This window comes from Lemur catta, chromosome 8 (assembly GCF_020740605.2).
Source record: "Lemur catta isolate mLemCat1 chromosome 8, mLemCat1.pri, whole genome shotgun sequence".
NCBI lineage: Eukaryota > Metazoa > Chordata > Mammalia > Primates > Lemuridae > Lemur > Lemur catta.
Genome location: NC_059135.1, coordinates 58,623,120 through 58,648,455, shown reverse-complemented (window position 1 = coordinate 58,648,455; position 25,336 = coordinate 58,623,120). Strand labels below are relative to the sequence as shown.

The following is a 25,336-nucleotide window of genomic DNA, read 5'->3' as shown; positions in this document are numbered from 1 at the left end:
GTTTAAGAAGAATTTGAACAAAATTAACATTTCAGAGTGTAACCTTTAAGAGTAATAAAGCAGGTAAATTAATACAGACATATATATATATACATATATACATATCAATATAGATATATATACATACATTCAGACCTGGTCCAGGCAATGTGAATACATTTATCATAGTTTCATATATTCTCCCTAAATTTTCATTGATAACTTCTTATGGGCCAGGCAATGAACATGAGGATAAATATAATAAATAAGATCTCTTGTTTTGTGGAGCTTGCTTTATGTCGAGGTGAGGGCAGAGGTTGGGGGTGGAGAATGACTTAAGTGAATAAATAAATTTACAAGGCATTTTCAGATAGTGATAATTGCTCTAAAGATAAATTAAGACAAGGTGATAAGATACAGTCTCAGGCCGGGGAGTCCTTTCAAAGTACATGACATTTGAACTGAGACCTATATGTGACAAAGGGGCAGCCATGCAAATACCCCGGTGAAGAGATATTTGGGCTGGGGAAAAAGCGCGATCAAGGCTCTAAGGCAGAAATGAAGTTGGTGTGTGGAAGAACCGGCAAGATGGCCAGCATGGCTACGGTATGGTGAGTGGGAGGACTGTGGTGGCAGAGGTAGACAGGGGTCAGATCCTATCAGGCTTTGCATATCATTGAAAGGAATCTGGATTTCAAGTATAATTAGAAGTATAACCACGCATTACTTAATGAAAGGGATACATTCTGAGAAGTGCCTCATTGGGCAATTTCATCACTGAGCGACCATCATAAGTGTACTTACACAAACCTAGATGGTATGGCCTAATACACACCTAGGCTGTATGATGTAGCCTATGGGTCCTAGGCTACAAACCTGTACAGCATGTTCCTGTATTGAATATTGAAGGCAACTGCAACACACTGGGAAGTATTTGCATATCTAACCATATCTGAACATACAGAAGGTACAGTAAAAATGCTGTATTATAATCTTATGGGACCACCATTGTACGTGCAGGCTATCATTAACCAAAGTGTCGTTATGCAGTGCATGACTGTAGTGGAGAAGTGGGAAATAGAGATATAAGAGATCATTAACATGTTAAAATGTCACTGTGCTTGCTTTGCGGGCAGTGGACTATAGAAGAGCAAGTGTGGAAGCTGGGCGACCAGTTAAATGACTGAGAGATGACATGGCTACAACTCAGAGAGTAACTGTGGATATGGAGAAAAGAGGATGGAAGCAGAGTGGACAGGAACTGCTGATGCAGGGCATGTAAGGTGTGTGCAAGAGAGAAGACAGTGGGAAGAGGGTGGTGCCTGTTACTGAGAGCAGGAAGACTGGGACCAGAAGAGGTCTGGAGAAGAACCAGGAGCTCTGTTTAAGCCACACTTTGAGACAATTATTAGTATCAAACTATATTTTTCAAATAAGCCATTGGATTGATATGAGAGTTTGGGGTGAACAGAGCTATCAAGGATGGAGACGTAAAGATGGGAGTCATCATCAAATAGACGGTTTTCAAAGCCATAGGACTTGATAAAATCACCCAGAGAGAAAGTGTAGCTAGAAAAGGGAAATGAAGGGAAGAGAGGGGAGGACAGATAGGGGAGTGGAGGGGAGAGAGAGAAGAAAGAAGAGAGCCCCTGACTGAGTCCTAAAGTCCTCCAGGAAAGGCAAAAATCATTAAGGCATACTGTAAATGAACAAAATTTGTTTTCTGAAATTTTCTTACTGTTCATTCACCAATTAATATTTATTTAGGACCCACTAAGTTCTAGGTGTTGAAAATGTGATGGTGTAGCAGAGGCATATTTTCCACAAAACATGCTGCTCTTTGTGCTCATTTTCAGTGCAAAAGTGTCTCATAATCTCTTCTATCACTCATGATTAAGGCTTACTCCTAAGACTCGAGGCAGATCTAACCTTGCATAATAAATGTCTATAAGACTAAAAAAGTTTTGTCACCTCTCCCAAATATTCATTCTATTTAATAAGGGCCTACTTCCTATTTGGCTCAGGTCAAAGAGAAAACTGTGATTATTAGGAGACTTTTGGTGTAAATAGTTTAAGACAGACTTTGAAGTCAGATATTCTTGAATTTGAATGTTGCTTCTATCTCTTCCTATGTAAGTGAATTATCTTTATACCTTTAAGCCCTAGCTACTGCATGTGTAAAATATGGATAAGAATAACTACTTTATGAGTTGCTGAATAGTGTAAAGGCATTTTGCATGTAAAGCACTTAATACAGTAATCCATACATTCTATCCCAGTTGCTCAAAGACAAGAGATATTATTAAACTATTATACAATTTCAGATAAAAGTAATTGGCTGACTTACAGATCCTCGTTTTGTCTTAGAAAATACAAATACAAACAATAAAACCTTTTAGCTTGAGGTGGAAATTTAGGTTACAATGTGCATAAACAGCTTTTTGAAAAAAAAAATCCTGTTTCTTAAGGAGGATGGGCATGGCAGAGTGAGGTGGGGGAGGCTAAGATGCAATTTTGCATACACAAACCTCCAAGGTATTTTACTAAGGAAGGGTTACTTTAGAATTATCCTTTAATAACATGGGTTCATGTTTACCAATCATTGAAGGGCTACATTATAAAAATGGGCTCTAGAACTACCTGATTTAACACTGCCAGCTAGCACAGTGCCAGGCTACCACATTTAATTCAGTCTGAGAATGATGAAAGGTGAAGCAGTGTGAGTATCTTACTCTGGTTTTGTAAAATGTTTTATAATAATTTTTAAACAACTAGACATTAATTATTAGGATAGTTGGCCTCAAGAAAATTTAAGGGTTAACATCTGAAAAAAATAGAAAAATGGAATGCAAAAGAAATAAATCATTGCTTGTGTGCATTCAAAAGTGGATGATTCTGAAAGATAAAGAGTGAATCATGACTCAGTATTTCCACTACTGGGTATACACTGAGGATAGAAAACACATATCTGTACAAAAACTTGTACGTGGATGTTCACAGAAACATTATTCATTATAACCTAAAAGTGGAAACAATCCAAATGTCATGCAACTGATGAATGTATTAAAAAAATGGTATATACATATTAGACTATTATTTACAATAAAAAGAAATGATGTATTGATACATACGACAACATGGATGAACTTTGAGAAGATTATGCAAGGTGAAAAAAGCCAGATACAAAAAGCCAAATATTGTATAACTTCATTTGTGCCAAATGTACAGAGTAGGTAAATAGAGGTAGAAGGCAGATTAGTGGTTATGAGGGGCTGCGGTAAACAGGAATGGGGAGGGATGACTAATAGGCACTGGCTTTCTTTGAGGGGAGATGAAAATATTTTAAATTACATAGTGGTGATAGTTGCACAATTCTGGGTATAGTAAAAAAACCAATAAATTGTATACTTTGAAAGGGGGAATTTTATGGTAGGTGAATTATTTCTCAGTAAATCTATTTTTAAAAAGTGGTACAGTATATTGGAAAAGGTTGTGGGAAAGGGTGGGGTGAATCTCAACTTCCCAGAAAAATACTATGGGGGAAAAACAGAAAAATTACAAAAGTCTAGAATCAATATTCAATTTAGTGCATTTTCTGGGGAAATTTTCTATTAATTTCAAGACCAATGGAGCAAAATGGTAAAACACAATTGGTGACCTAACCATTCTATGGTTAGATCTATCTCCCTGGCTCAGAAAGGCAGCTTATAGAAACTTTGCATGGCTTGGGTTTATGAAAGTGGAGGCAATACCCTCAACCAAGGGGCAATACTACAACTCTGAGAAAACCTGAGCAGCAGGTCAGGTTGGAGCAGAGTGTGTGCAAATGACACATTGCATTCTGGGAGTTGTAGTCCTAACAAGTAAAAAGCTATAGATGAAGGAGACAGAAAAAGCCCTGGTAGAGTAAACACTAGTACTGTGGTTTTTCCAAAAATTTTCTCTATTAAATGTCAAACATTCTGAAAATAGCAGGAAGAGGAAATCCTACTTTAAGTTTAACAGAACCACACAATACTATTGCATAATACCAGAAATTTAGCTACAACTTGTGTACATGAACCTTACTTTCATTTGTAGCAACAAAAAGGGTATTTGATGAGTATCAAAGTAGACAGGAAATCAAGGGAAATCTATAAATTGTATGTTTTTAAACAGGAGGCTAGATAGTGAGGTCATTTATTTGATAATGAATTTTGAAAAACACCTCTGAGGAGGTTTTGCTAGAGGCACCAGAAAACAGTTAGATTAGGTTCAGGTTTTCTACGTAGGTTGCCTTTTACCATTAGAATTCTTTGATCTTTTCAAAAGCCAATTCGTTTACCTCACCACTTTCACATGATCTATCAACCAACTCTTGGGTTCACTTCTTTCTTTGTCTGACATAAATCCATGGAAATTCATTATCATCATTCCCTAACCTGGTAGAATCTCAGTCTACACATAATCTAGCATGTGTCTTTTCCATACTTCTTCTCAAATGGCTGAATGTTGGTGGGGAAATTCTCACAACCAAGTGAATGGTTACATTTTAAATAAATGATCTCCAACAGTAAATTGGCACTCAAAATAGACTCAGTTTAACATCCCCTAAAATGATCATGTAGTGCATTTTCCTCAAACCTGTAGAATTTCCACTTCCTCATTTGCAATTTCAGCAAATGATGCCAACACTGCTCTGAGGAAATAACAAGTTTGTTAGTTTATGTTCTTAAACAGTTTCCTTGTCAAATGCTTCTATTTGCTAAAAGAAAACAGGTAATGATGCATCTTTTGAAAAATATGCTTGCATTTGTGTTTGAACTTGATCATTTTGATAACTCTGCAGTCTACTCTTTCATCTTTCCTCCTGCTTCAATGGAGATGTCTTTCCCCTTTGCTTTCTCTTTCTCAAGGACTTGATTTCCCCTTTCTCTCCTGAATTAATTCAGATATTACTACTCATGCATTCCTATCACCAGAAAAACATTCCTATCCAAATCCATCTTTTTAAAAAATGCCAACAATTGCCCCATTATTCAGCTTCCCTTCATAGCCAAAGTCCTTGAAAGAATTGTCTAAGCTTATTATCTTCTGTTCTTTCTGACCTCTTATTCACCCCTGTAACCACCTTAATTTGACCTTGTGCCCCTGCCACTCCCCAAAATTTTCTCATGAAAATCTCTGATGACTTCCATCTTATTTAAGCTAATGCCTATTTCTCTATCTTCATCATCCTTAATCCTTGACCTTGTAGCATCGTTCTACTCAAACACTTTCTTTTTCACCACATACTCTTTTCTTTTGGCTTCACTATTTATATTATATCTTTGTTTGCTGGCTGCTCTTTCTCTATGTCTTCTTATAGGTCCCCCTTTATAGCTGAATTCTAAATATTAAGGTTGTGGAATTGAGCATCTTCTAAACACCAGATTTGCTTAAAACACCCAGTTGCCACCCTCTACCTGCTTAAAACCATCAGGGATGTTCAGAATGGGTGTGTGTGTGTGTGTGTGTGTGTGTCCTATATTTTTGCTGATTACTTTGGAATTTATATCTCCAAATCAGGCAGTTTCTGATCTCTATGCTTAAAGCTTTAATTGTCTATTTTATACCTTCACTTGGACATCTCAAAGACATCTCAATTTTAACTGGCTAAGAGTGACCCTACATACCTGCCCATCCTCTCAGTTACTGCAGCCAGAAAGAGAGAATTCATCCTCAGGTCTTCCTCTCTTCTCTAATTCATCAACAAATTCTATAGACTTTCTCTTGTGTTCCCCCTTCTCTTGTCACTTCCGTGACATCACTTGAGAGACTCTAGATGACCAGTCTAGGGTAGAGAGTCTACCCTCTCTTTTCTTGCCTAGATGATAGAAACAACTTCCTAACTGGTCTCTCTTATTCCAACCTGCTGTCTACCCTTGCTCAATCAGTTGTCCATATGGCAGACACAGCAATAAAAACCACTGCATTGAAAATAAAATCTAAACTCCTTTCTGTGGGCTAAAATGCCCTATATGATATGACGCCTGCTTTTTTCCGCTACTTCCTCTGCTTTTCTCTTGCTAAATCACACTGCTATTTTTCCATTCTTCAAATATATACTCTTTCTTGTTTCAGGGCCTTTGCACATGCTATTCCTTCTAACTGAAGTAGCACCCTCCATGCACACACTCATATTTACACTTACATTATTTTATGGTGGTTTCTTATCCTTTATATCTCAGTTTAAACGCTACCACTTCAGAGAAATCATCTCATTTAGTTGATATCTCAGCCTCTGAGATTCATTTTCTTTGCATAACATTTATTATAACTTGAAATATTTTAAACTTATTTGTCTGTTCCCCTTTTTAAAATTTTTCATTCCCACTAGAAGATAAAGATCTGTGAAAGCAGAGGCTGAGGCTATTATATTCATTGCTATGTCTCCAAAAACGTGAACATTTAGCTCAGGGGAGGTATTTAATAAACACATACTGATGAATGAAAGTCTGAATAAATGATATAGCCAGAAACAGCTTCTGTGATACAGGAAACACAATTCACACTTGACTAAAACATCTCTTCTCTAAAACTATATTTCAGAAGAGAATGAAGAATAACATACAGAATTGGAAGAGGGGATTGTGGTACCATATTTCATTTTTAGCTGTCATTCACTATGTTTAAACATAAAATAAAAATAATTTGCCTAATTCAAGGACTCTTTCCACTCTTTTTGAGAAAAATATTACATGAAACAATGCCAGAAGATATTATATTGTATTAAATTTGTCCTAAAGCTGCCTCCATATGTAGCAAATTGCAACTTAACTTGGCATGTAAACAAACTGCAACCTAATTTATGAGAATATTTTCATAAAAAGTACCTGAATCTCAGCCAATCACAGCAGCTGAGCGTCAGCCAACCACAGGCTCCAATTGATTAGAATATGTTCAAATAAGGCAAATGCTGAGCTGTAACAAATTAAGCTGTTTCTCTATGTCACTTCCTTTTTCTTTCTGTAGATACTACCTGCCCACCTTGCTGGGTGCAGTTCTCTGAACTTCTGGCTCTCAGTGCTGCCTGATTCATCAATCATTCTTTGTTTAAATAAACTGCTAAATTTAATTTGTCTAAAGTTTTTCTTTCAACAAAGGTTAAGAAAATCATTTAAATTATAAACTTGGGAGTGGGACCAAGACTTGGAATGAAAGGGCTGACTCTAGTGAAAAAAGTTAAATTTAAGTAAGTGTTGTAAATTGATTAACAAAATTGAATGTAAAGGTCAACAATTACTCATCATATATACATGTATGTATATATATGAGCTGATATAATATTTTTATAGCACATAAATTAAGAAATAAAATTCTCCAGAAATTGAAAATAAAATTCAAGATCATATTTATAAAACTCAGAAGCTGGAAAAGTAGGTAAAGATAAAGAGGAAGAGAAAGTATGCTAAATTTTTCATCAAATGATGACAGTAAAGAAATACACATTAAATGTTTTACTTGGAAACCTTCAATTTTCTTCTTTAGGCTTCTTTTTCATATTTTTTATGTATAAGCTTTTACTATGTTGGCTAGGTTTTATTTGATTTTATTTTACCCAGTGAGTGGGAAAGGACACATTTAGTAAATTTTTTTTAAATGATGTATATTACTCTTTAATATCTAGGGAGAATCTCAATCTTTCCTCCCTGATCTTCTTTTAACAGAGGCACACATATTTGAAATGTTTCTTGATTTCCATCTCATGTCTGGATAAATTATCTATTAAGGCTTGTGTGTTCATGTAGGCAATATCATAGACACATTCCGGGTGTCAGACAGAACGAACAATCTTAATCTCATTTCCATCCAATACTCACCACCAGTTCCAGTGAGAGACACTGTGGTAGGGGATAACTGTGTTGAAAACATGCACTTCATGCTTTATGCAACATACTCTAATTAAGCAGAATTAAGCAGACTTCTGAGACCCTGTGTATAGATCACCTCATGAGATACCTACAAAACTACTTCTACTGAATTAAACTTTGGTGTGAAGCCATCAGCCCATATTTAGGAAAGCCATTAGAAATAGTTGTAAAACTCATAATTGGTTATTATAAGGAGAGTGCTGATAAAGCTGAGTAAACTTTTGCTTTGTACAAATCTTTAGAAATATTATCAAGAGACAGATACTATTGTAACATTTAACAATTAGTATTATCATTATATTGTGATTAATATAAGATTTTATATTATAGTTATATGCATACTCTAATAAATTTAAAAATAAAATTACATTATCATATAATAAATATATCATATTAAATATAAGCATGCATTATATATTGATAATAAAACCATAATATATAAAATATATAATTTATCCATATAGTTAAGTGTAATGGTAAATATTATTAATTCATAGCTAAATTTATTTCTCTAAAGCAAGTTGATTCTTTTTTATCTTATAGAAATTGTGAATTATGGAACTATCCCACGTTCCTGTTGCCAGTACTGCTAGAATACTTAGAACCAGGAAGATTTGTGAAAATTATATATAATATAATACAAATTCACACTATAGCTACTTCCCATCCATTTGAATAGCTTTGAAGTAATTAAAATGAAAGCAACATTCCATTGTTAAAAGAGAACAATGTAGTTAGCATTATTTCAACCTATTAACAACGGTGGGGACATTCTTACTTCTAAACTCTTCTTCACTCTCAATGGTATTCATTACGCTTTCTAATGTTTCATTATTTTCAAGTGAATTCCGGAAACATTTATGCTTCAGGTTGCCCATGAACAGCTGTAGTCCTATCAGTGCAAACACACTCAGACAGAACACAGTCAGGATCATGACGTCAGACAGCTTCTTCACAGACTGGATCAGAGCCCCCACAATGGTCTTCAGGCCTGAAAAGAGGGTAGGGTGTGGGGAGGAAAGGCATTCATAATGACATAAAGCCTCTGAATAAGAAACAAAACCAGGACACAAGCTTTTATGTTAAGGCATGCATTGTATCAAATCTACGACTTTGAGTAACCTAATTTTAAAAAAGCCTACTAGCTCAAAAGGATGGATTTGCTACTTTATATATACTTTGTTTCTATATATTACAGCAAATGATTAAAAATAGTAAAACATTCTCAAAGAATACTCCAGTTTTCAAAAAGAATAATTTGGCTGCTCAGACTACTTGTAAAAATAATTTTTATAAGTTCTAATTCTGTAAATGCTTGTCAAACAAACCACCTCTCTATAATTGCATCAAAACAAATTGCAGCACGTAGAGACAACTTATAATGAACTAATTTTCAATAAAGAAATGGTTTGTTGAGAAAAATATGAAACAATGTGTCATGCCATACGCCCATGCTGATATTTATCTCTTTCTTAACTATATGAAAAGCAATGAAAATAAATTGAAATTTTCCTTCCTGGATAAGCAAATGGAAAATAAATCCTTAGACAGGAGGGAAAATTTCAAGTTGAGATGTGAGCCAAGTGGTCATCTTCAACCTCCAAGACCCATGCAATTGATTAAACTCAAAGGCTGACTTTTGATAATGATTGTGAAAAATAGACGAAATTAAATTTAATTCAAATTGCATAAGAGAAAGTTTTTTTTTTTTTTGTCTTTCCTTCAAAGGATCAAAGTCAGCCCCGGTGTTTAACTCCACTCTCACCTGGAATGACTGAAATTGTTTTCAGTGCTCGGAGAACTCTGAATGTTCTCAACGCTGAGACATTGCCCAGGTCCACAAACTCTGTCACATATCTGTAATAGGGGAGTTTATACACAAACACGGTGACAACACACACACGCACACACGAACAAAGAACAACTCCCAAATAGTTGGAGTTATGAGTGGCCTAATGCTTCACACCAATTACTTCTTACCTGGGATTACAGAAATAGTTTTCAAAGCTCTCAATACTCTGAAAGTTCGAAGAGCTGAAACATTGCCTAGGTTTACAAATTCTGTTAAATACCTGTAGAATTAAATCAGAGTTATTCAGAATTTAGATAGAGTCTATGATACTTACCTGAGCCTTTAGTTAAGGTATTTTCTACATTTGGAACTTTTCTTTTTTAAAATGTATAGTTCTGCAAGTCTTTTTTCTATCACAACTAATTTAATATAATTTGCTTTGATTTGACCCAGTTGATGCAAACAAAATACAAATATTATTAATGTGATTGCATGTACTTAAATGCCTAAACAATTAAAAGCTTCAATTATTTACCCTTAACATTATGGTAATATAGATTTTTAATTTCCTATAAAACATTGAAAACAGTATGCTAAGTGAAAGAAGTCAGACACAAAAGGCTGCAGACTGTATGATTCAATTCATATGAAATGTCAAGAATAGGAAAATTCATAGAGATAAAATGTAGATGAGTGATTTCCAAGGGGCTGGGTGGAGAAGGGAATAAAAGTGACTGCTAATGGGTATGGGGTTTCTTTCTGGGGAGATCAAAATGTTCTCTAATTAGACAGTGGTGATAGTTTCATCACTTTATGGATGTACTAGAAAACACTGCATCATATACTTTAAACGGTGAATTTTATGGTATGTGAATTGTCTCAGGAGAAAAAGGAGACTCATGAAAAAAGGTAGTGTTTTGTGCACTATGTTTTCTTATCAGCAGGTAGCAGATGGGACTGTGGCATCACATGTGACCTTGAAAGGAGGGAGCCTGATGGACAAGGGGGTGGGCAGGGGTAAAGGGAATCAGACACCAGAAAGCTTAAGACCCTTTTGTACTAAGTGGCTCCAATAAACATAGATTACTTTTATAATTCAAAATGATAAGGAAAAAATATACCTAGGTTTGAGATTAAAAAATAAATGTTTCTGATGAATACATTTGGGAAAAGAGTAGTAATTAGGAATAAATTAAAATTATATGTTAATGTGATATTTTCCTTGAAAATAAATGCATATGTAATGCGTATAGAATGCATTGATATTAGGTTTAGTAAGCAGTGACGGCTCTTGTAAAATATTTACTTTTATATTTTAATACACTTAGCCCTTCAATAGTGCAGGTTAATAAAAAGAGCACTGTACTTATAATTAAAAGCTTAAGGGTTTTTTTTGTGTGTGTGTGTGTGTGTTTCCAACAGATTTTATGACTTTTTAAACAAGAACTTGGAAAAAATGTGAACCTAATTGTCACTGCATAGACTGTCCATCCAAGTGCTGAGCATGGAGGAAGATGATTAATCTTCATAATGTCATATCCCTTTGATTGGGAAATAGTCTTTTTGAAAAATTTAATATTTGCCTATCAAATATTACATACTAGCTTTCATACAGCTTTCATTTTCCTTTAAATACGAGCATTATATGCAGGAAAAATCAGATCTGAAAGATCTGCTCTTATTGGAATACTGTGCTGTCTGAGATTTTCACGTTTGCTATTTCAAAAAAGTGAAAGTACTTACGCAAAAACAATGACGATAAAATCCAGCCAGTTCCATGGGTCACGAAGAAAAGTGAATTCTCCTACACAGAAGCCTCTTGCAAGGATTTTTACAAGTGATTCAAAAGTATATATTCCAGTAAAAGTGTACCTAAACATAAGAATTCATTGGGATATTGGATGTAAAAAGACTAAAACACCATGTAAATCTTTATAATTTATTTTCTCTTATTAACTAAAGGAAGGCGTCTATTGGAGGGTGGCTGTTGGTTTATGGACCCAGCCTCACTATTAGAATAAATGACAATAAAGGTTGTTCCAGAAAATATTAAAATATACTATCAGAAATATTCCCAGAAACTGTAGAGGAACTGGAAATAACCAAGAACATAGGTAATTAGATCTGCCTCGAAAATTCCTTCATTGCTCCTATCAAAAATACAACCAAGAATAAGAGATATGTAATATGTTTAAGAACAGGGCAGGGCATGTAATGAGCTCATTCTTCTAGAAAACACTGAGGCATCTCATTATTCTAATCTACCGGTAGCAGGTTAGTACCATGGAGGAGGGAAAAAAAAAAAAAAAAAAGAACTGAAAGAAAAGCAGCTACATAACTTGGGAAGATAAACATCACAATTTTTATAAATGCAATAATTTCCTGGCAGGGAAAGGAAACGATGAAAATGATAACACTTAAGCTATATTAAAATGTACTTATACCCACTTACTCTACATTTTTGGTCCAATCTGGAGGGTTATACAGGGTCATAAATATGCAGTTTGTCAGAATAGTGCACATGATAAGCATGCTGAATAAGGTAGCTTAGAATCAAGGAAAATGACAAGAGACCACAATAGAACTTTGAATATTGGATGTTGAAATGCTAAAAATTTTATCTGAGAAAATAATTCTAAATGAACTTATACATTACCTTTTTTGTCTCTTTGAACAAAAGAGTAATAAATAAAAATAATATTTCCTAAGATCCTACTATTGCCAATCTTCTCTGAGAACGACACCAATTATATGAAAATTGATAAACTAAAACTAGAGTCTTTCAAGATGCAAAAGGTCTAAAATCTATATTTGAATAAAATAGCACAAACTACACCTTAAAGTACCATGGGAAGTAATCATTTTGCAAAGGATATGAGTGTACTAAAATTTTAATAGATATTCTTCTTAGAGGACTGAAAGGAGATAGCATGTACAAAGCAGGTGTGGCATTGAAACGGAAGATTGCTTTCCCTTTGTTCAATACTATGAAAGTCTGCAGGAAGAAAAAGAAAAAGAAAAGAGTATGAAATTGAGAATCCAAAGTTTCAACTTAGCACATCGGTATCAGCAGTTCACCTTTTCCTCATGGTAGTGTTGTTTTAAAGAAATACTTCCATCAGACTCCAACAAGGTGGTTCCAATGCCATCAATTTAGTGATCAACGTTACCTTGGCTAATGAATTCCAAGTCCATTTCTTCTTAGTAAATTAAGAATTGAGCTATTTATGAGCACATAGAGGTTTCAAAATACTGTGTCTTCTCTTTTTCATATCCCTTCAACAGCAACAATAACTGTGCGTATTGAAATTAGTTTAAAATACAACTCCCTTCTCTTCCATTACATTGCATTCTAAGCAAACCGAATAGAAACTAGTTATCCCTGATTTTTACCGTAACACTTTGAGAATGTTACTAATTCCTGGCAATTGTCATGGGTGGTTGCAAATATTCCAAACTGTAAGTTTCTTTCAAAAAGTATTTTCATAAATTTAAGGAATGTCAGAGTTGGAGGAATCCTAATCACCCCATTCAATTTCCTATTTTAGTTGTAATACTAACAATAAATAAAATAAAAGGACATAATTAAAGGACTTGCTTGCTACAAAACATGGTAATTTTTTTAAAAAATAATATGAATCAAATCAAACATTCTTAAAATATGTTATTGTAGCCGTTGCATAATAAGTGACATTCTCCATGGATTTGGTATTTAGTTAAGAACTAAGAACAAACAAACAAGTAGCAGCAACAACAAAACATTAAAACAACCTGAGGCATTGGCTTGGAAATCAGAAAGACCAAATTCAAATCCCTGTCTCATTTTTCTGCAGTTGGCAGACAAATTACTTGTGCTATGTAGAAGACATTGACTTAGTCTTTTTGTTGTTGTTTTGTTTAATCTGAGATTTATATAAGTTTTTAAGTGGGTTTCTGGCAATAAACATTTTCACCAAATTAAGGAAGTAAATTTGTGAATCTGGCTTTTTACTTCTACATTACAGTGTTCTCTCAAGAAAACAAACTAGAATCTATTATTTTCAGATGTCCTTTTATTTTCCCATTCCCTTTCACTCTACCAGTTATGTCCAAACACAATTTAACATAAAATTCACTTTTACACTGAAAAATTAATTTAAAAATTAATATGTAATCCTTGAGCACAATTAATTTTTTTTCTTAAATCTCAGTATACTTAAATCTCAGTATACTTTTTAAAATTCATTCCTCCATTCTTTCTATAATGGTATAGCGAGCAACTATGTCATAAGAGGCAATGAAAGGAGTAAGCATAAATAAGGCATGGGTTTTTTATTCAAGGAACTTCCTAGAAAAATTATAAGAACACAATAACCCTAACATAAGGCACGACTGACAGGTATCACACAGCGACATAAAGATGGGGGATAATGTGAGTAAAGAGGAGACAGGGCCACATGTCTGTCAGAATTATCAGGGAGACTTCTTGAACCAGAGGTCAGCTGAGCTAACACCAAAACCACAACATTACTACGTTGCCTTGGCAAGGTCAAGTTATGTCATACTTAAAATAAAACAAAAAAAGACTTATTTTTGTATTTTAAAATCTAAATTATCAATTTTCATTTGCATTAAAAACCTTTGAGTAATTTGTGGGTGTAACATGCACATGCATTAGTTATAAGCAGGAAAATAAGTGTGAATATGAATCCACGTGATTTGGGGATCAGTGTGCTGTGTCTAGAGAGATAAAACATTATACTGAACACTGCCAAAAGATAAAAAAGAACTTAAAAGTAGGATGCCAATGTTAGAACCAGTTTTAATGAAAAATAAGAAAAAGTACCTATTCTGAATACCCATAAAATAAATTATGTATTTAATTTAACATTCTAGTCACGATGTTCTATTCACCAAATTCCACTAATCTTAACTTAAAGTATCTTTAGTACGGAAGGAAGCCAATAGAAACCCACCACTGAAGTCAAAATAAACTCACTTTTTTGTCTGCGTAGTAGGGGTCCAGGTCCTCCAGGGGCTCTGACACCATGCCTGGAGGAATGTCGCCATAGATGAAGGGCAGCTGTTTGCCAGCCTCCAAGTCGCTGCTTGGCTTCGGGCCTTCTTCATCATCTTTCTTTTCTTCTTTGGGTTCCTTAGCTTTTCCTTCGGCAATGTGTTGTTCAATGAGGGCAAGAGACTGTTTGGTGAAGTGGACAAAGCTCTGAGGTCCTGGGGGAGGCAACATTGCCATCTTTTCATCCTGTATATTTTATTTCCCCTTCAGCTCCTTACATAAGAGGCCTGGGTGAAAACAAAGAAATAAAGACTTGCATGTCTGCCTGCCGGGGAAGTCACATTAAACAACAACAAAGATTTTTAACTTCAACAACAAGAGATAATATACTCATAGAATTTTATCAATTTCTTAAGTGACTACTATGTGTCAGGCAACGGACAGGACTGATTTTCCATGCCTTCTAATCATTTTTATATTCAAAAATTTGAACTTAACACTTGAGAGTTTTAAAATTTAAAAAAAACCTGATAATTTCATGAAGAAATTTTTCTAAATTCTCTTTACTATTCATCTGTATTCACCTTTGCAGCAATTCAACTCAATTTTTCTCTTTTAAAAGTCCTCATAGGCCAGATGTGGTGGCATGAACCTGAAATCCCAGCTACTGAGGAGGCTATGGTAGGAGAATCACCTGAGTCCAGGAGTTTGAGACCAGCCTGGGCAACATATCAAGACCCTTTGCTGTCATTTCAACAATGTTCACAGCATCTACACCAGGAGATTTCATCTCAGGAAACTACTTTCTTTGCTAATCCATAAGAAGCAACTCCTCATCCATTCAAATTTTGTCATTGAGATTATAGCAATTCAGTCATATCTTCAGGCTCAACTTCTACTTCTAGTTCTCTTTCTATTTCTACCACACTTGCTTCCTCCAATGAAATTTTGAATCCCTCAAAGGCATCCATGAGGGTTGGAATCAACTTCTTCCAAATTTCTTTTAATGTTGATATTTTGACCTCCTCTCATGAATCACAAATGTTCTTAATGGCATCTAGAATGGCAAATCCTTTTCAGAAGGTTTTGTCTGTCCAGATCCATCAGAGGAATAACACTATCCAAGGCAGCTATAGCCTTACAATACAAATGATAGAGGAAGAGCTTTATCTTTAATGACTAAAGACATTAAAATAAGAGATCTCAATGTAAAATTTAGCAAAGAACATAATTATTAAAAATATAAATATTAATAAATACTGGTAAACCATTCAATCCTTACTAGTAATCAAAGAAATAAAAAATAAAATAAATATGGGAAATCAAATTTAGTCTATTAAATTAGTAAGGATTTTAACAAAAATAATAGTGATATTGGAGATGGTATAGGGGAAATCACTGTCCCCTGTCTGGATGACAGGAATAAACGAGAAGTACAAACTTTTTGAGGATAATTTTGCAATGTCTATCAAAAGGCTTAGATACATGGATTCATTTTTATTGCCAAATAATTTCCCCTGTAGAAATTTATCTAAGGACAATAATCTCAGATGTCCTTCAACATTTATAAAGATGTTTACTGCAATGTTTTTATAATATTAAAAAAATTGTAGTCAATCCAAAAGTCTAACACTCAAGGTTTCATTAAATGAAAAATGAACATATAAAGTAAAGAAGGCTTTCAAAGACTATTTAATTAATTATAGAAATGTTATAATGGATAATGGAATGGAGGCTACACACACACACACGTATATTAATCTCAATTTTAAAAATGTATAGAAAGAAAGTCTGAAATTAAGTACACACTATATTTAAAAAAGGATATCCATAGCTGAGAGATTATGGATTATTTTCATTAATTTCGTTATGCTTTTATTTTTCAAATTTTTACAATGAAAATATCATGTTTTTAAATTCTTTTTTTTTTTTTTTTTTTGAGACAGAATCTCACTCTGTTCCCCAGGTTAGAGTGCCGTGGTGTCAGCTTAGCTCACGGCAACCTCAAACTCCTGGGTTCAGGTGATCCTTCTGCCTCAGCTTCCCGAGTAGCTGGGACTACAGGCATGCACCACCATGCCCGGCTAATTTTTTTGTATATATTTTAGTTGTTTGGCTAATTTATTTCTATTTTTTAATAGAGACAGGGTCTCGCTCTTGCTCAGGCTGGTCTCAAACTCCTGAGCTCAAACGATCTGCCCGCGTTGGCCTCCCAGAGTGCTAGGATTACAGGTGTGAGCCACTGTGCCTGGCCTCATGTTTTTATATCCAGAAGAAATCAAATGTACTTTGAAAAGAAGAACTTAAAGTTATTTGACCTGATTTTATATATTTAATGATATTAATCAATACTTATTCTTGTCTTATTTAATTTGCAATTTTGGAAAATATATTACCATATTTCCACTTATTAACATTTCTATAATTGTACCTTCTTTAGAATGAGATCACATTATACACACAAAGGCAATATCATTGTGTTCTCACGTCTATCTTGACCACTTACCATTAATCTCATATTTGAGAATACTTAGGCAACTACTGTTCTATGTGTTATCCTTGTATCTAGGATTTCCTACAGTTAAAATAGATATAGAGATATTTATTCTGAACTCCATTCTTATTATGTAGTTATGCATGTGTGTATGTATCCATGTATATCTATGTCCATTTATCTATCATTTATCTATTAATATTTAGCATCTACCTATTTTTTCTTCATGTATCTTTCCAGTCAAAAAAATGTCATCTTCCAATTCATGACAATGGTTTCATCATATGAGTTTATCACCCTCTGGCTTCCAAATTTCCATAAAAACAAAGATCTACAGTAGGGAATAGTTTCATGACATCACTGAAAACCAGAGAAAGATACTAAAGGGTCTTCCTAAATTTGAAGAACAGTTAGCAGACAGAAACATCGTAGTGAGGAGATCAAAGCAGAAGCCACAGCCTAGAACTCATTTGAGAAGGCTAGAACAAAAAAAGAAATATTTCTTTCCTGTAGGGAAGTCATAGATTTCTACGGCACATAAGGGAAGTAGATAAGAAATCAAATTGATTAATCCAAGGATGGTCTATGTAAGAATGTTTCAGGTCACATTTTCCCACTTCTTCCTCTATATTTAAGTATGAAACAAAGTGGTTTATCCTCAAGCTATAACCAAAATATTAAAATATTAAACTCTGAATTAAGTGAGTAGGACACCCAGGGTGTCCATTTCTATTTTAGCTAGAATCAGTGTGGAGTTGAGCGAAAAATGAGGCTCTCTTGTCTGCTCCTTACTCATACATCCTAAAATATAGCCTGCATATCAACATGCCAGACAGGTATGTACACAGAGCTTGCAGTCATCTCTCCCTTTCAAGGGAAGATTTGTTTGGGAAACAGATCTACACAAGGACAGAAGCAACCCTGGCCAATAGCAACCTAGTCTTTTATCCATAAATATTAATAGATAATCAAGGATAAATTGGTAACCAAGGACTACCAACATTGAGGGGTTAAGATGAACAGACCAAACTCTTAAAAAGAAAATACTTAGCAAAGATAGGGGAATATTAAGAGGATAAAATTGGTATTCCTAGAGAAATTTGAGGAGAGAGAGAATCCATCATAGGAAAGAATAGGTTACCAAGAACAACATCAATTAGGGGTACAGTTGTCAAAATAAAAATTTCAGTAGAATGTTTGCTGAAAAGAAGTAGAGTCGAATTGTAGTTACCTTTCAAGAGTGCTTTCCTAGAAAGGGGCAGACCATTCTCAGGTGCTAGAAATGTTCTATACCTTGATCCATGTGACAGTTAATGGGTATATAACATATGTAAAAATTTTTGATGTTCTATATTTCATATTTGTGTCAAAAAATTCTCCTAAAAAGTAGAAAAAGTACAAACGAAAACTCAAAATGAAACTTAGGAGATATGGAACAATCCAGGGAGTCCAACATCAATCTAATTTGCATTCCCCAAAGAGGAAGCAGCAAATGGAAGAGAGGAAATAATAAAAGCTATAGTAGCAGAAAATTCATTAAGAGTCATCAGGCCAAAAGTACAAAAAAATCAACTAAAAAGGTCCATTCTAGGGAAAATTTAGAACATCAATAACAAAAACAATATTTTAAAAGCTTCCAGAAAGAAGAAGGTAACTACAAAGGAATGAGAATCAGATTGCCATTAAATTCCCTTAGCCATACTTGATGCTAGAACACAATCAATCTCAATGTGAGGACAGAAAACATGTTGAATCAAATTCTATTATCAGATGACCTATTATCAAGTATGATGGCAAACAAATCATATTTTATGTATAAAAAGACTCAAAATTTAATTTCTTTTTATCTTTTCTTTAAAAAGTTACTTTGGATTTAGAAAGATTAAAAAAGGTACTTCTAAAAGCTGATAGAATATAAGAAATAGTTCAAATTAGACTATTTTGCAAATAGTGTGAATAAAAGAAAAGGGACTTTGTTTCTTCAAATAGTATAAATAGCCATACGATATAGTAATTGTCCAAACAGGAAACAAATCAAAATATGGCATAAGTTTGACCACATGGTATAATTAAAGAAGAAGGTTCCGTTTGAGCTTGATGTGTTCTTCAAGTAGCAGAAGTTAAATGAGAGGTTTAATTTCCTACTTTGGATGAAACCTCATTACTTATTTTAAAATGGAAAATATTTACATAATTACGATGTTAAATTGTATCTGTTTATCATTTTACAAATATGCTAATTACTAAACCATAAACAAAATAAAAGTACAGTTATAGAACAGTGTGTGTATATATATATTTATATACTTACATATATGTATGTATTAAGGGTTGTCAATGTAAAAGCAATGGCACCACTAGCATAAATTGAGAGGTGAAGGGGAAGAGGAGGTGAGGAAAAAGTAGGAGAGCTGATTTCCTTATCTTACACTGAAGAGAGTCAATGACTCCTGACTAACGTTGAACTAACAAGAAATAGAGGTTCAGGTATTTGCTATTTAAAGGTATAAACCTAACTGATAGAATTTACTAGACATAAAAACATAACTGCTTGGAATTTGAGAATGGAGTAGAAAGAGGAAGGTTTGAGTAAGTAAAATAAATTCCTTATCTTTCAAATTACAAAGTTACAAAATACCATTTAAAGTTGATTAAATGAAAACAAAACATAAGCATATTATTATATTTAGGGATAAGAAGGAAAACAGTAGAAAAACCAAAAGTTTTCTTTTAGTTAGGGGAGGACTGGTTACTCCTTAGAGAATGACTAGAGGGATGAGGCAAAAACTGTTTGGATTTTTCACCATATGCACTTGTTAATTTTATAACAGTTATTACCATAAGAAACAAAGACTGAAAATTAAAAAAGAAAAGGTATTGTACTTCTCCCTTGAACCAAAAATACCAAAAAATAGGTGTTTACATAGAAACTGTTCTGTTGTCTTTATCAGGCTTATAAAATAGTGACTGCCCCATCACTAGCTTTCAAACACCATACATTTAAACCTATTATTTTGATCTCTTTGGGATAAACTGGAGACAATTTGTATTTATTTTATTAATATATTTCTTTCAAGGGATCATGTGACCCACTGCAGACTCTCAACAGGGTAAAAATTGTGTCTTCTTTGTCTGCTTGAAGGAAAACCGAATACTTCATCAGGTGCTACCTGTAATTGGCTTGCTGAATGCATCATTTTAAAAGGTATGAAACTTCATATCATCTGACACCAATTCTTCCATAACTAGCTTTGAGATCCGGGGATTACATTATGCTTAATACCAAGAAGTTTCAGTATGGAATTAACACATCTTATTCCCTGCTATTTTCCTAAATACTACTGGTTCAAAAGCTCTTTTGCTTGTATTAGGTAATAGTAAAAAGGAAGCTAAGTATCACTTGTCATTATGGCTGTCCAAAAGCATATATGTCAGAATGAAAGTAAATTCCATTGTGGCTCTTGACCAGGGTGTATAAAAGTATCATCTACGTAACTTAAAAAAATACAGATGCCACTGCTTACCCAAATAATGCTGAAATAAAATTTTTAAGGAAGAGCCTAAGTCTGTCTACTTTAAGAAAACACAAAATATTGATGTGACCCTCCCATGAAAAATCATTTTTAAAGCAACAAATATGTTAAGTCAAAAACATCAGGTGAATACACATAATTACCAGGTCTTATTACTCATTAAGATAGAGCAAATTCAATTTAAAAAGTATAAAAGCTTTTGTATTGTGTTTTATTAGAAGACTAGGCAATAGAAAATAAAAGTTCAAAGTTCTCCATTTTAAAAATGGAAAGGATAAACATAAATTCCATTCAATAAAAATACACAAATTTTGAACTCTGAATCTGTATTATGCTCAGTTAAACAAAGAAGAGCTGGAATGAGAGGAAAGAATGATGGAGTGAAAAGATAAATATTGAAGGAGAGAAGAAAGATGACAGACAAACCAAAAAGAAAAGGAGTGATAGGAGAAAAAGGGATGGGAGAGTGACAAAAATAACTTTGGTCCCTTAGCTGATTTCCAGCCTTAAGTACAAGACAATGAAAAGCAAGTTCTTTAACATATTAATTTTTACTTTTAATTCTCAACATTTTAAGCATCACTCATGTCACTGAAATGACTTCATCCCTATTAGACCCTGAAAGCCCTTTTCTGGGGATCCTTTATTCTCTCCAAGTTCACTTGAGGCATGCAATGTGCCTCCTGAATGTCCCCCACACTCATTCATCCTTCACCCTGTCAGCTCTAATGCAACCTCAGATAATCTGTTGCTAAGCAATAAGCAAGGAGAAAGAAGAATTATTGCTGCTGTAAAATAACCAAGAGTACTTAGTCTTTCCTAGCATTTATTTTAAAACGATGATCTTCTAATGTTCAGGAACATATGACAACATTACAAAAACAGACAAAAGTATTAAAAGAAACACAATTTATTTTATCAGCCTAAGAACTAAAAGTAGGGACTATTTTATGAAGTACTATTTAGGAATATATATACTTTTTAAAAAATTCATGTTATATGAGTTTCTACAGTTTCTTCTTAGTTTTTACTTCCTACAAAATATTTAAAATCCAGCTCAATTTCCATTTTATCTAGTGCAAAATGGATAAAATCCCTCAGGAATAGTTAATATGTATCATGAAGTGCCTTTGTATTTAATACAAAAAAATTCATATTGGTTTAAGTAGCTCACATATCAGTAATCATCTTGGTCTTCCCTATTATAATCCCTGTTCCACATTTTAGAGGTCTTGACCCTGGGCAGCTGATTTAATCTCTGTGAGCCTCAGTTTCCTAGATTGAAAAATGAGGATAATAATCACTGCTTCCAAGAGTGGTTTATATTGGGATGGTTAAATGCGTGTAAAGTTCTTAAGAGTTTTTCACACAGTGAACATGTAGAAATGCAGCTTGTAAGATTATTGACTTATCTCATGCTTCAATTTCAATTCCTTGCTTTGGTTAATTGTATCATGCTTCCATAATTAAAATCTATTAATTATATTAAACTTGAGGATATTTCAATTTATAGGAATGTATTAGGCTTTAAAACATGAAACACTTCACATCTACATATACTACATATACTATATTAAATAGAAATCTGGTTTAGAGTAGTGATGCAAAAGCAAGTTCTGGAGCTAGCAAGCCTGGGATTTGAATACTGGATTCACCACCTACCAGCTAAGTGACCTTGGACATCACAGTCATGCAACTTTTCTGAGTCTAAAAACATTGAGACATTTAAAACATTACCAGTAACTTTGTAAAATGTAATGTTAGACACTACAAAAGTATCCCTGGGGCAAATGTTGATTACTCAGAGGCTTGGGACTGTATTAAGAAAATTCCCATTATTTTGCCTTTGTTGTTTTGAACTTTATAGGAAGATGTGAAAAATATTTAATTAGACAAAGTTGTGTGGCTCAAAAACTATCATTAAGATTTTTGTCTTTTTTAAAAATTGAATCAATATTTCTGAACAGAGTCTAAAGGAAATGAATTTCAACACTTGGTTCACCTCCTGAGAAATATTTAAGTGTCATTAATAGAGTCTCTGAACAGAGTGCAAAAATGATACCTTCCTTCAAGCAAAGAAATGTCACAGTCTCTTGAGTATTTTAGGGACTCTGGGTACCTGGTATGTCCTTGAACATGCTGTTGTCCAAACTGTATTACTGTATTCTTGGAGTCAGATATCAGGAGCAGCCATCAGGAAACTGCTTTGGAGAACTTCCTTTAGTCCCCAGGGTTCTACAAAAGCCCTTCACACAAGGAAAACCTATGGAATGGAATGGGGAGTGGGCTCCCCTAGATGTTTACAGTAAAAATTGTGAATTTCTTACAATCACTGAAGTGAACCCCAACACCAGCTCTTACCTAATGACTAAAAGGGAAAAATGTGGGCTGTGCCCTTTATTTTAGGCTGGGAAAGGTCTCAGTGGCCTCTGTTACCTTCTAGACTACAAGGCAGGTACCAAATATTGGAATTCTAAATTGCTGTTCCCAAATGATTTATTAGTGTCAGAGTGATTCAAGTAGGATATGTGCACATTATGTCCATACAATTTTGCAATGTGTTGTACTTTTGTAATGACTATTATCAGCATACTGTTTCTTATATATGAAACCTATATTTCAATGTGGAATTATTATTCTCTTAAAAATATTTCCCATGGAATTCCTTTAAACAGTAAGTTTCATTTTGACAACTTTTAACATTTCTTGTAGAAAGCAAGTAATGTTTGAATTTCTTGTTTTTTAAATTATGATTAGAAAGACTAAGATGATTTTTTTTATTCCAAAGAACAGGAAAATAGTTACATGCTCAAAACTGTACCATAGTTTCAGGCTCTGTTTTGCATTCCATCACTCAGCTTATCTGTACATAACTTAAATTCTATTTATATAAAATTAAAATTGGTCCAATCAACCATTTTGAAGATATTCCAAAATCTGAATAAAACTGGATAGGATCTAAATTATTTAAGACAGTGGGCAAATGTAAAGATAAGTAAAACAAGATTTTTAAATTTTTGCTCACTGTTGTCAAATGAAAAACTGCTTTCAAAATGTCACTTCTCTGGCAACAGTAATGTTTTACCTACAGGTAAAATTTTGACTGTTCTACCATTCATTTTAAGCATTCTCCAGGCACCATGGAATCAGAACATGAGCACTTAAAAGATATCTTAAAATAAATCATAGTTAACATCAACAATGATAACTCATGTTGATAATATGTACCATTGATATGATGTGATGGGAATAGTATCTTACTTATGTGGTTTCCTCCCTAAAACTCATAATCTTGATCTAATCATGAGAAAAACATCAGACAAATGCCAACTCAGGTACATTCTACAATATCTGACCAAATTGTCAAAATCATCAAAAGCAAGGAAAGCCTGAGAAATTGCCACAGTGTAGAGATGCCCAAGGAGACATTGATGTTTAAACATAATGTGGTATCTTGAATGGTATCTTGAAAAATAAAAGGAAATTAGGGAAAAGCTAAGGAAATCTAAATAGAATAGGGCATTAGTTAATAATGTATTATATAGTTTCATTACTTGTGACAAATGTATTATATTAATACAAATTGTTAACAATAGGGGACATTGAGTGTGGGTTATATGGGAACTCTTCTTAATATCTGCACAATTTTTCCATAAATCAATGTCAAGTTAGAAGTTTATTTAAACAAAGTGAAATCACAGATTTAGAATTACACTAATATTATATAAAGGTAAGACTGTATCAGTAAATTTAAATTGCCATTATCTAGATTATTAATATCTGTAACATACCTAAGTGATAATAGACTTGTAAACTTAAACTACTTTTAATTCAAATTGGTTATAATTATTAATATGTTAAAATTGTAATTTATGCAGTACAAAACAACATTGCTGTGATCAAAAAGAGATCCGTTAGAAGTGCAGATCAATTTTTTTAAGGCATTATGTTTGGGAGGATAATTTTCCATAAATGCACCCTCTTGGGTCGGGAATGAGCTTGCAACTTATAAACATAGAACTAGACTGGAGTCACAATGTCTGAGTCCTAAGTATACTTGAGAAAGGCATTATGATTCAGGAGGCTAAAATATACATCGGTAAGGGATTTTCTGTTTTTTCTTTTACAGTAAGTACAGTTTAACCCACTTGACAATGTTAAGCATACTAAATATTTAACAAATTAAGGCTTTACTACATATTCATTTTAATGATGCTGTTAAGGTACAAAAGGTTCTCTTTTGGTTTCTGTGTATGGGGTACCATAGAGATGAGAAAAACCTGTTTGACTTAGAAATTCTCATTTTACTGACATCTGAACACCTGATAATATCATCAGGGCAAGACAACAGACAACTCCATGCTGGCTGTCACGGATAAGCTTAACCATGGCTTATAACCGTAAAAAAGCCCCTTTTGTCACCATGGAATTGTAAAATCATCTCCCATGTTCAGTGACATGCTTTTCACAACTGTTCTATTCATAACATATACAATACCATGATAAAAGAGGAAGACATCATCAGGAGAAATGAGAGATGCAAAGTTCTTTTCCAATATGAATTCTTATGATATCAAGCTCTCTTCCACGAGAACAGAAAAACTTCCAAATGGATCTGGAAGTTCTGCTCTACATGTTGGCACCAAAAGA

At 33.7% G+C, this 25,336-nt stretch overlaps 1 protein-coding gene across 2 annotated transcripts in view; it reads right to left on the bottom strand.

Annotated features, from left to right (window-relative positions):
- Positions 1-25,336, bottom strand: part of SCN9A (sodium voltage-gated channel alpha subunit 9) — a 139,880-nt gene that overhangs the window by 71,739 nt on the left and 42,805 nt on the right. Inside the window, exons 2-7 of one of the 2 annotated variants that reach the window (XM_045559865.1) lie at positions 14,642-14,946; positions 12,540-12,658; positions 12,116-12,205; positions 11,407-11,535; positions 9,852-9,943; positions 8,650-8,862 (exon numbers count right to left, since the gene is read on the bottom strand). In XM_045559865.1, the coding sequence (XP_045415821.1) occupies positions 8,650-8,862; positions 9,852-9,943; positions 11,407-11,535; positions 12,116-12,205; positions 12,540-12,658; positions 14,642-14,896 (898 nt within the window). In that variant the 5' untranslated portion in view covers positions 14,897-14,946. Of the gene's footprint in view, positions 1-8,649; positions 8,863-9,636; positions 9,729-9,851; positions 9,944-11,406; positions 11,536-12,115; positions 12,206-12,539; positions 12,659-14,641; positions 14,947-25,336 lie in introns of those variants that run through there. The other variant, XM_045559866.1, reaches the window with a different exon arrangement.